The sequence below is a fragment of the Notolabrus celidotus genome, chromosome 3, assembly GCF_009762535.1.
Source record: "Notolabrus celidotus isolate fNotCel1 chromosome 3, fNotCel1.pri, whole genome shotgun sequence".
Taxonomy (NCBI): Eukaryota; Metazoa; Chordata; class Actinopteri; order Labriformes; family Labridae; genus Notolabrus; species Notolabrus celidotus.
Window position 1 is genome coordinate 18,544,938 of NC_048274.1, and position 11,470 is coordinate 18,556,407.

At 38.4% G+C, this 11,470-nt stretch overlaps 1 protein-coding gene across 1 annotated transcript in view; it reads left to right on the forward strand.

Moving 5' to 3' along the window:
- The window catches only part of LOC117810769 (homeobox-containing protein 1-like), a 32,679-nt gene extending 24,848 nt beyond the window's left edge, over nt 1–7,831 (forward strand). The window contains 1 exon segment of the mRNA XM_034680725.1: nt 381–7,831. Within this exon segment, the coding sequence (XP_034536616.1) occupies nt 381–686 (306 nt within the window). The 3' untranslated portion in view covers nt 687–7,831.
- Nucleotides 7,832–11,470: the final 3,639 nt, after the last annotated feature.

The following is an 11,470-nucleotide window of genomic DNA, read 5'->3' on the forward strand; positions in this document are numbered from 1 at the left end:
TGCAGACAGATGGACACGTATGTAGAAATAGTGCTGGAACAAATGGACTTTCTTATGACAAAGTGCAGCACTGAAAACAATCTAAATATAGTTTACATTTACAATAACCTGGTGTTTTGGTCAGACCTTCTCAAAATGAGTTTAATTACATGCTGGAGTTGGCCCCATCTGCAGTAGTTGATAACTTAGTTTCTGTGCTGCTTCACTGTCTGGTTTCTCAATAAAGAGTCGAGTTGAAGGGTTATACACTTCATACTGATAGGAACCTTATACAACTCAACCCCCTCCCCAAAAAAAACCTGAACTATCCCTTAAAAGAGAATAAAATAAAATCTTAAATAAGAGAAATTCTGCTGAAAATCCTTTTATTTCTCACACAGGTTCCCACTCTGCTCCCCAGCTGGTTCTCTGCTCTTAGTAGAGGAACCTTGTCTGGGCAGAGAGGTGCTTCTCTGATTGGTCGTTCCCTTGTTTCCGGGGCGGGCCCCCAGGCGGAAGGTTCCAGATTGACAGGTGTGTCCTGGTCTCCTCCCTCACCTGCCCTTCAGGAGGAACCCACCATCCACAGCGTGCTGTCCGAGTCCCAGGACCCAATCAGTGTGGAGAAGGCTGCTGTCAATCAGGTGGAAGGAGCAAGGTGCAGTATGGGAAACGACATCAAGACGGAGACGCTGGAGGACGACTAAAAGGCACGGCGGATGTTGTAAATGTTGGGGTAATGAATGGAACAGGATCAGAGGTGTGTTTATATGCAAACAGATTTTATAGGAATGTAATAAGTGAAAAAAAATGACCAAAAGTTGTGTAAACTCCAACCCTGAGATACCTCCCAACCCTACCTCCAACCACCAACCTGCTCTGCTACACTCTTTTAGGCATTACTAGTATATTAAAATAATGCTAATACTGATGATAAACGCTCATTTGTTAAAGTTGTCCTCAGACTGGAAGATTTAAAATGCTCAAGTATCAACAAATCAAAGAAAGAGAACTAAATTATGAATGATTTAATCATGACAATGTGAATGAACACACAAAAGTATAAACACATGTAGCAATGTGTTTTATTTTGACCCTACATCTTTGTTGATGAGTATTTTTTTAGCCTTTTAAATCTTCCATACAGCACTGTCTAACCGGACACGATGCATTGTACAGATTTCTTTGGAAACCTCGTTTTCACAGCAGGACAAAACTGTATATGAGACGGGGTTTAAATAGTTTCAGGGTCTTGCACTGTGATCACAACACAACTGAACAGCCTCAAAAGAGAAATATATGAATTTCAGAGTTAAGTTCATGTTAACTGATGTAGCGCATATCATCACAGTTGATTACATTTTTTAATGTTCGCTGTTAATTCCTTCCAGTGAGAAGAACAGCAGAATAAGCTTGGATTCATTGAGGTCATAGCTCTTTGGTCAAATTTCTTTGGGCCTGAGATGATTTTAAAAAATGTATAACACAAAAAACCTCCTCCATACGCTACGCTGGTGAACTAAGCTCTCGATATGGAAGCAAAAGAAAGACCATAAACCATTTTGTATTTTGTGAACAACTGAATACCTAATTGTGAAATTTAAAAACTGAATTGTGCTGATCTTGAAACACTGCTAGCGTCAGAGAGTTAGATTTGGAAACCATTGTTTGTTCTGTGTCTGGTGTTGTTGAACTCAAAGTTTTGGGAGGATTGTTGTTAAACTGTGCAGGGGCTTAAGTTCCTCTGATTATCATCACAGAACATTTCCTGACAGTCCTGAAGTCTGATCGTGGGGTAATCCCTCACATTTGTATTTTAAATCTTGAATCCTTAAGTTTCCAATTCTGTGGGACACTTGATTTTTATATTTATCAGCATTATTTGACTTATCTGGCCTGGAAATCCAGGCTGTAACCTGATGAATCTAAAAAAGTTGAGAAAGACACATCACTAATAGTTGGATCAGCTGGGGCCATCGCAGCTCCTGATGTTAAAAAAAAGGAATGTATTGTCTAAGTTTTAGTTCCAAAAATGAATGAAAACTTGAAGATTCGATCATCCTTTTGACTGGACAGAGTACTTCACTGCTATTATTCCAAGGTCATTTAAATATAGTTCAATGGCAGGAAGCATGTGACACTGAAGGCACTGAGCAGTAGCATCAGTGTTCATCCTGAATGCTGGGAAGACTAAAAAGTATTTTAAATATAGAGCTGAGAGGTGTACTTCAAAGCAAGATGAAAGGGACAGACTGGGTCTCTTGATCTATAAGTCAGAGTTTTCAGTGTTACAGGCTGGCTCCTTTGGAACATGGAGGGGATCCTCATGCTAACTTACTGGACAAAGGTAATCTGGTCTGGACCAGTACTCATTACATTTGGATCATCAGCTGTTCTGTAGAGAGTTGGGAGTGACATGTAGCACAGGCTGGGAGTCGAACCAGCTACAGCTGTGACAGGGACTGTAGCCTTGGTACATGGAAGGCATGCATACACTGCCTTTCATCCTTTTTGTCGGTATGCTTCGGCTAAATGTAACAGTAAATGAATCACAGCACCTGAGGACATTGAATTAGGGTTACTTTTTATCCTTTATTAATAGCATATCTGAGAAGAGAAAGGAAATGTGGGAAGTAGAGAATGGAGTAAGACATGCAGCAAAGGGTCATGGTGTTTAGAGATATAACAATTATCAAATGTTAAGTCTTGTTGGCTAAATATTGAAGTTCTGTCCGTGTATTTTCCACAGTGAAAGTATCAGGCCTGACCGCTGTTCCTCCCTGCACTGCTGAAATCATGCGTATCATTGTTTTAGTTTAAGAGTTGTGCAGTGAGTAGTTGTCAAATTAGAAATAAACAGGAGCCGACAGCCGTTTATCAGATGGTGAAATCAATATATTAATTATCAAAAAATATACATATATCCTGCAGGATTTACTTTGTTGACCTCCTTGGTTTATAAGATAAATGTAATTCTGAAGAAACCAGACTAGTGTCCACATGTGGATGTCCATGGATCACTGTATGGAGTCTGACTACTGTTAATTCAAGCAGATACTCATCTGTTTTACTCTCATCCAGTGTTCATTGTTTCTGCTACTCAGGGCAGCCATGCTTGCAATGTTTTGTCCCCCAGCTCGATTGAAAGGAAAGTGACATTAGTGCGTACCCTCTGCAGTAGTTAAATGTCAAAATTAGGCATTCAGTTGTGCACCATGAAAATCAAAACAGCGTCTTTTGGCTTCCAATAAAATAAAATAAAATTACTCTCACATTTTAAAGGAATCTGAAAGTGTCAACATATTTGTAAAAGACTTGAAACCTGATATCCAGGTGAATGAGTCTTAATCATTCGTGCCCATTCACCCACTGGGTGATGAGTGGGTCAGAATGGATGATCACTGTGAGATGATCTATAATCAATACAGATCAGTCATGTAGGAGGAGTTCTAACAGTAAACAGCACTGTTATTAGATACTACAGGTGTAAGAGTAAAGTGAATATATACTTAGACCACACATGTATGTATGCATATACACACATACATATACAGTATATTATATAAACTGTGTGGGTATATGTATGTACCCTGATCCATTTCTATCTACAGTATATAGACATATTAGCTTCAGAGGAGAGATACTATGAGTGTTTCTTGTCGGTGTAAGGTGAGTGAAGCATTAGCCAAAGTATTAAGTTTGAATTTGTTGTATTTTCTGAGTGTATGATAGTCATTGTTGGACTCATGTTTTTAGAGATAATATGCTAATCAGAGACACATCAGATGTGTCACATCATTGCAAGCAAAATGCATTTCCTTTTGAGGTATATCAGTTTGTGCTCGATATACCATGTGTTCTAAACACACTGTCCATATTTGAAATGATATTTGAAATGACACTTTATTGGGTCAGTATCGTGGTGCTTTTAGTCCAAACTGTTCAAATATGTAATTGTTCAGGATTAAAACAGAACAGAGAGGCAGGATAAAGATAATTAAAATATATGGGAAGCGTATAGTTCAATATTTAGTGAAAAGCATTGTAAGCTTAAACGTAAATATTTGATTGCACTAGTCCAATCAAAAACATTTGAGTACAGCCCCTTGTAGAAGTCCTTTTCTGCACGTACGTCCATCTCCACCTTCACCATAGTTATGAAAAGTTTTAATCTTTTAAACCTTTTACACAAGGAGTACCTCGCTATAATCTGAAAACGGTTGGGTTAAGACTTGTATTTGACAAATCTTCTTAACCTTTAAAAAAAAACAACATGTTATTAAATTATATTTACAGTGTTTTGTGTAAAATCTCAATGGTATGATGTCTCTAAATATCTTCCAAAGCACTTTGTTGTTTGGAAGAAGTTGAAGTTGTTGAAATTTTAAAGCCACACCTGTACTTTTTTTTTCTGTGATAAGCCATACACACAGCAGGGACATGCTGTAAACTTATAAAGGTTATTACAGCTAACATGTAAACTTATTTACATTAGGCAAAATGTGCCACTTTAGTGAGTTTTATCAGTTATTTTTCTGAAGAAAAAAAAAACTGCTAGCCAAAACTGGAAACAATCTTATACTTTGAGCCTCTTTTAGCTGATTGTTTTTGGTTAAGCATTAAGTACTGCTGCGATGGCCTCTGGTGGATTTATTTGTTATCCCAAAAAAATATTGTGCAGCTTTAATGGATCATTTTGCAATAACAACTTAAAGTTAATACTTTAGATTTTGTAGCTGATCCCTGCTTTTACCCTGAAACATTCAGGCAGTACTGTTAGATACAGATACTGCCCTTTTATGTTTTGTATATTCAGTCATCTTACACTTGATAGTGTGGTGGGACCTTTTTGTCTCAAATTCAGGACTCTAAAGAAACATGGGGTTTCAACTATCTAAAATAATGACATTAAATGAAATGAAATGAAATGTACTGCATGCTTTAAGTTAAAGTGCTCTTTTTTTGTGGACTTCTACAATGGCTGTACACACATCACTGTATAAAACCTAATCCAATAAGCTAAACACATGACAGCCAGCTGTAATGTGGCTTCATTCAGATGGTTTATCGTTTGTCTTCACCAGGTGCTTTACAGGCTAAGCTACTAGTTCAGAGTTTAAACTCAACACAAATACCTCACTTTACTCCCCCCACCCCCAGACATAAGCTACAGCCGCAGAGTCCTCCACAGCTGCTTCAATGTGAATCAAAATTCAGATGTGCTATAGTAAAAAGAACTGTACATTCATTCAGAGGAGACGCAGAGCACACTGTGATGAGGCTGTAAAGATGCTTCACTAGCTCATCTGGCACAAGAGAAACGCCAGTGTTGTTTATCAAAAGGGAAATTCCTTCTCAAAGTCGATAAAAGCCAATAAAGATTAAGATTGAAAGTAAAGGGAAATTCCACTCCGAAAAAGAGTTTATATTCATCCATATGCTCCCGCCTCCACCAGAGTCCGTTAAAGAATTCACTTGTTTTTGTTCTGCCCATCCTGCTCATCTAAAAAACGAACACAACTGCTCAGTGTAGTTTCAGACTGAATGTGTGAGGTTTGAGGGTTTTTGGTGGAATGTCTCTTTAATTGTATGGCAGCAGAGCTGTCTTAAGTGTCTTTGCTTTAAGCATTTATGAAACTCTGAGGTATTATTAGTCCATTATGTTGCTTTTTGTTATCAGTGTGAATTATTTACACCAAAATATCAAAGTATTCTTTCCCACTGAGGGTTAGAAAATGCTTTTTATTATTTGTATTTTTGATGGTTTGAATCTGCCAAGCAGAAGCCTTTCTGAAGTGAATCTCTGGATTCATTAAAGACGATGTGCTGTTTTGAGATTATTTCAGGGTTTTCATTCATTTCAGTCGCTGCCTTCATAGTTCTCTGATAAAATTGTTCTGAAGCAGCAAATTGATTTGAGGTGAAATAAATTAGCTTACAAGTGTGATTTATGTCATTTTAGAGCCAAAACACCTGAAAGAAAAGGGATAAAATGCGTAACCACGAAAGAATGAAAATAAACAAACGAAAACAAAAGTGTATATGGTAAAAACAAGGTTGCTGTTTCAGTTTAATGTGTGAAATGCAAATTTTTAACTGTGTTTGGCCCTGTTGAAACATGAAGCTGACTTACTTCACTAATGAAGGGATGCTTATCATCAAGTCGAGTTGTTAAACTGCAATAATAAGCTTCACTTTCGTGAATTTGTTCATTATTAAAGATTTCTGAATGACCACAAACACCAGAGTTAAAAAAAGGGCAAAAATGCTCTGATGTGAGGGATTGTCAATACAAGAATTAATTCAAAATATTACCATCACATAATGTAACCAGTACAACAGCAATTTTGTGATGTTTCATGTTGTATTTTAAACCAAATATTGTTTTCCAGTTGACTTTGTCTGCCTTTCCTGATTATATTTCATTTTTCTTTCACTTTTGACCTTAATTTGACTCGAGTGCCAGAAAGTGAGAGTTTAATAATCAACTTGAAATGCATATTCAGACTTTGTTCAATAAAATGGCAACATATCAAACAAGTTTCTCTCCCCAACAAAACCTTTGCTCTTCCAGTTCTATTTTGCAGAAGCTCAAAGCAGACATGCATTCATACATTTTATTTACTCTATTTTCCAGTGATGATGAGTCATTTCTGTCGCTGTTCTTCCCATTATAACAGATGGATTTATCAAATAATCTTGTTATAAAAAAGCTTGTTCTCTCATGATAACAGGATCATTTTTATATTAAAAACAAGCATAAGGCTGGTCACTATGATAGGCCAGACCACAACATGCCAGGCTGCCACTGCCGTCATCAATAAGTTGAGTGAAGTCTATTTCTGTTTGTTTTATGCTTTTGTAACTCTGGGTATTGAAGTTTTGACTATCTGATAACTGAATTGAACTCGTAATCACATAAAAGCAGTAAACACAATGTATGGATACATGTCTGCTCAGGTCTTGCGTAGTAACATTCAGACTCCTCATGTAAACAGTGTTTCGGGCAGCATGTTAATGTTTTATTGTTTATAAAGCAGTTTTACCATCTGCCTTCATTCCTCTGTTGCCTTGTTCTGTTTTATTTTGAAAGGATCCTCTGCTGGTCCATCCCAGGAACAAAGCAGACCATTTTTCAGATCAGATTCAATTCTACACTCCTGTAGAGCAAGTGCACCTTTAACTATGACTTAAATCTTTATTATAATTTAATCCCCTGCCATTTCAAACGGACCCTGCGTCTGGTAAACCTCCCATACCTTGTATTTGCTGTTATTATGACAGCATCAGGGTGCACGTTGAGGACTATGTTAACAGGTTTGTAGAGGATTTGATCTGATCTGAGGTCTGCTGTTTGAACAAAGAGAGTACAGGTGAACTGGTGTTAGTGTGGAAATGATGCAGTATGATATTTTAGGAGTTTTATTCCAAAGTTTTGTTTGTATGTACATGAAATTAATCGCCATCCAGTATAAAATGTAAATGCCCCATTCTCCATAATCAGACAATGACTGTAAATACTTCCTAGTTCCAACATTATATCAGTCATGTACCAAACATTTTACTTTTAAAACTTCTATGTGGTTAACATTTCTTTTGGCACCAAGCTCTTTGATAGTTCTTCACAGGACATTTGTTGTATCAGTCTGACATAATTTCTATCCCCCTTGGTCTTCTCTATTTCAAGATTTAGTGCCTTTTTTGGACGGTAGACTGTTCTGTAATTGCTGTGTAGAAACTCTACATATGCCTTTTGTTACTTTTTCATCTGTTGGATAAACCTTATTTGTTATTTTTAAGGTGTGTTTTTATTGATATTCTATTTACAAGGGAATAAAAACTGATCCATGCACTGTGTGTCTAATGTCATTTTGTCTGCATGTCAACCGGACGCGGTGCCAGGATCATAGGTTTCTAAGATGTCATTGTATGGCTGGTAAATGTAAAGGTCCAGTGTTAGGAAAATGTGTCAGTCAGGCAATCTATTAAATATGGATAAGCAAACATACATTTCTACTCTCTGTACGCAGCAAAACAGACGACCATCTCTGATGTGACGGCCTTTTGTACACTGACTGCTATGAGCTTGGAAACACTACGATTAATTGCATTTACAGATTTTATATTATATTATTATATTAAACACGCCAGAAGGCCTTTGTTCCCAAAGATGTTGTGCATGATCACATTGCACTGACAGTGAATGTAGTGGACAATGCTGTTGTAAGTAGCAACATTGAACAAAAAAATCTGAGTGAGACGGGCTCAGCATTAGATCACTCTTATATCGGGCCCACACAGCGGCCTAGCTTTTCCCACAGTGATCATTGCTATGTTGATTTTGAGTCTCCAAGAGCTGGAGCAGGAAGGCATCTGACTTTGTGTTGCTCGAGAAAAGCTGAGGTTGAGAAGCCTGCTGACAAGAAGACTGAGGGCAAAAGTTTCTTCTTTGAAAGACGGGGTTGAAGGGCTTCAGAAGAAACTTCTCATTTTTATTGAATGTGCCTTTTTTCTGAAAACTTTTGCCACTACACTGCACTTCTACTCCCAAGGACCTGTGACTACGTGAGGGAGAAGTTTTTCTTGGCTTTGCCTTATCGACAAACCATCAGGAAGTGGTACAGTAGCATCTCTGCAGATCCTGGATTTACAGTTGCTTCTTTCACAGCTTTGAAAAGTCATGTTGGACAGAAGGGAGGGGACCGGATGCACGGCTATGTTGACATCGGAGCTGGTGAGATTGAAAATGCAGTGGAGTCTTGGAAGATTGACATTGACAGCACAATTGACATCTCCTATCAGAAAGAGTGTCTCAGAGCCTAAAGCAGAAGGACCAGGGGTCTCATTTATAAACATTGCTTACGCACAAAACGAGGCCTGAAATTGGCGTACAGAAGTTTTCACGCTAAGTTTGTGATTTATAAAAAACAAACTTGACGTGAAAATGTGACTACCGGTAAGCAAACTCTGACCCAGGCGTACGTACATTTTAGAGGCAGGGGGAAATTCATTCATTAATTGAATAACAACATTAACAGACCTGCGTCACCATCATCACGAAAATCTGGATACTCTGTGTATGTCTGTCTGATGTGAGTCATTTCCAATAAGCTGTCATCAAAAGATAAAAGCGTGTCTTAAAGTTCATCAAATATTTAATCAGCTTTGTCTCAGCATCACATTCCTCCAAAGTGAAGAGGAAACACACGGGCCGTATCAACGGAGAGGCACCCTACTGCAGGCAAGATGGCGCCGCCACAACATCCACACCGGAAGTCCATACCGGAAGTCCATACCGGAAGTGATTCTTTAACCCCCTCTCTACCCAATGCCGGATGCTTCGAACTGGAAGTTTCTTCTTCGTGTAGCGTATTGATTGCATTAGTCTGTCGCTGCTAAATCAATTAGCAGAAAGCTAATTGTGATAGAGAGAGTGAGTGAGAGAGATCCCGCTGTGTATGAAGAACAGAATAATGTAGAGTGTTAGTGTGTGTGGGGGGAGGGGATGAGAAGGAAAAGACTGTAAGTAAGAGGGAAAATACACTCAAGCTGTACACAGAGATCTATATTCACCACAAAAACAACAGAGGCTCCCCAGAAATGTGTACTGTACATCTATCATCAGTGGCTGACAGTGGTGCCTCAAGTTGAAATATTTTAGTCCTAATATTCTATGTTGATTTGGAGTTTGTAATAGTAAAAGTTCATTGTTCTTTTTCAAGTACAACATTATCAATACAAAAGGGTTAAGACATCATACATATAACATTAAAAGAACATAAAATAAAGTATAATTCTACATTTCAAGTAGGGGTTGGATGGAAAGAAACAGTAGCTATGTATACATTTGCAGTTTTTCTAGTCATTCTAATTGAAGGTTCCAACTTCAATGTTTTCATGGACGCCAAATAAAGTGATCTTGTTAAGACATTGGTGTACATGCATCAAGCATTCAATCTGAATAAAACTGTTTGACAAGCTCAGAGTGTTTACGCCCATCTAATGTCTCAAAATAGAAGGAGAAACCATTCCCTCCGTTTGTTCTTGTGGTTAATGAACACCCCTGTCACTGTGTCATTGTAACGTGTTACAAATTATGTTAAAAAAGAAACAGTCACCACACACCTCTACATTTTCCTCCTCCACTCGCCCCTGCACCATAGATAACATTCTGCTCTTCTCTCGTGACTGTGGATCTACTCTGGATCTGTATTTCATTCATTCATTAATCTATACATGTGATCACATAGGCAGACAGCATGCAAGGTAATTTGGAACAAACACTACAGCAAACTTAGATAATGTGACAAGTCCCCATGGAAAGAGACTCCTGCACGCTGCACAGTTATCATATTGAACCTGTGGGGAACAGCTGTGCAGGAAGGAAGAGGGGTCACTGGGGGAATCAGTCAAAGGCAAGCAGGTGTGCAGGGGCAGGACACACACCACAGGTGAGGTACAGTCAGGCTAACACAACATAAAATAACATATGACCCAGACAAAACAAGAGAGGCATATGCAGATGTCATCATGGCAGCATCATAATCAGCTTTAAGTATTTCAACACACACTCGGAACAAAAGGCTGTGCATGGCTGAGACGTTAACACTATAACTTAGTGATTCGTGCAGGCTTCTAAGTAACTTGAATTCTCAACAGCCTATACACTTTTGGAGTCAATCAACTAGTCAATAATACTGATACGATTAAAATGTAAGTGCAAAAAAGTTCATAGAATTACGCGTAAACCTACGTGTTTTTGAAGGCTTTTATTTTGCGTTCACGTTCCTGTTTTTTGAAGGCTTTTATTTTTGTAACTTCTGGTATGGACTTCCGGTGTGGGTGTTATTGCAACGTTTTTAGCTTTGTAACTTCCGGTATGGACTTCCGGTATGGACTTCCGGTGTGGATGTTGTGGCGGCGCCATCTTGCCTGCAGTAGGGTACCCTTGTATCAACGTGTACATCTGGAGGTAAAACCAAAGTCAAGACGTATATCAGCCGCCGAGCAAAGTGACAGTCATTTTTTCAATGTTTCTGACGCTGTGCAGAGTCAGAGTGTCATTATACTTTCAATAAAGACTGCTGTACACACTGCCCGGCTGCCTAATACACTGATCACATCTTCCTCACCTGCATGTGTTTACTGTGTTATTGAGAAAAGTGTGGAAGTAAAGCCATGCCCGGTTCTCAGTTATTATCTTACATATCAATCATAATCAGTCAAAGCGCAGGCCAAGCTGCCCGTGATGAAACCAGCACATTAAAACTCACATTCACGGATCAAACTTCTGTCAGACAATATCAGAGAGGAGATCTTTGAAGGACGTGAGCTCTCTGTAATTTGAAATAAAAGTGTGTGTCCTGTAAAAATAAAAAAACACTGCAGTCAGACCGTGCGTAATGATGAATGATGGATGCTTGGATACTCACTGCAGCGACGTGGAGTAACTTGACATTTTTCTATTTGTATTTGTATTTCTTTTGTGGCC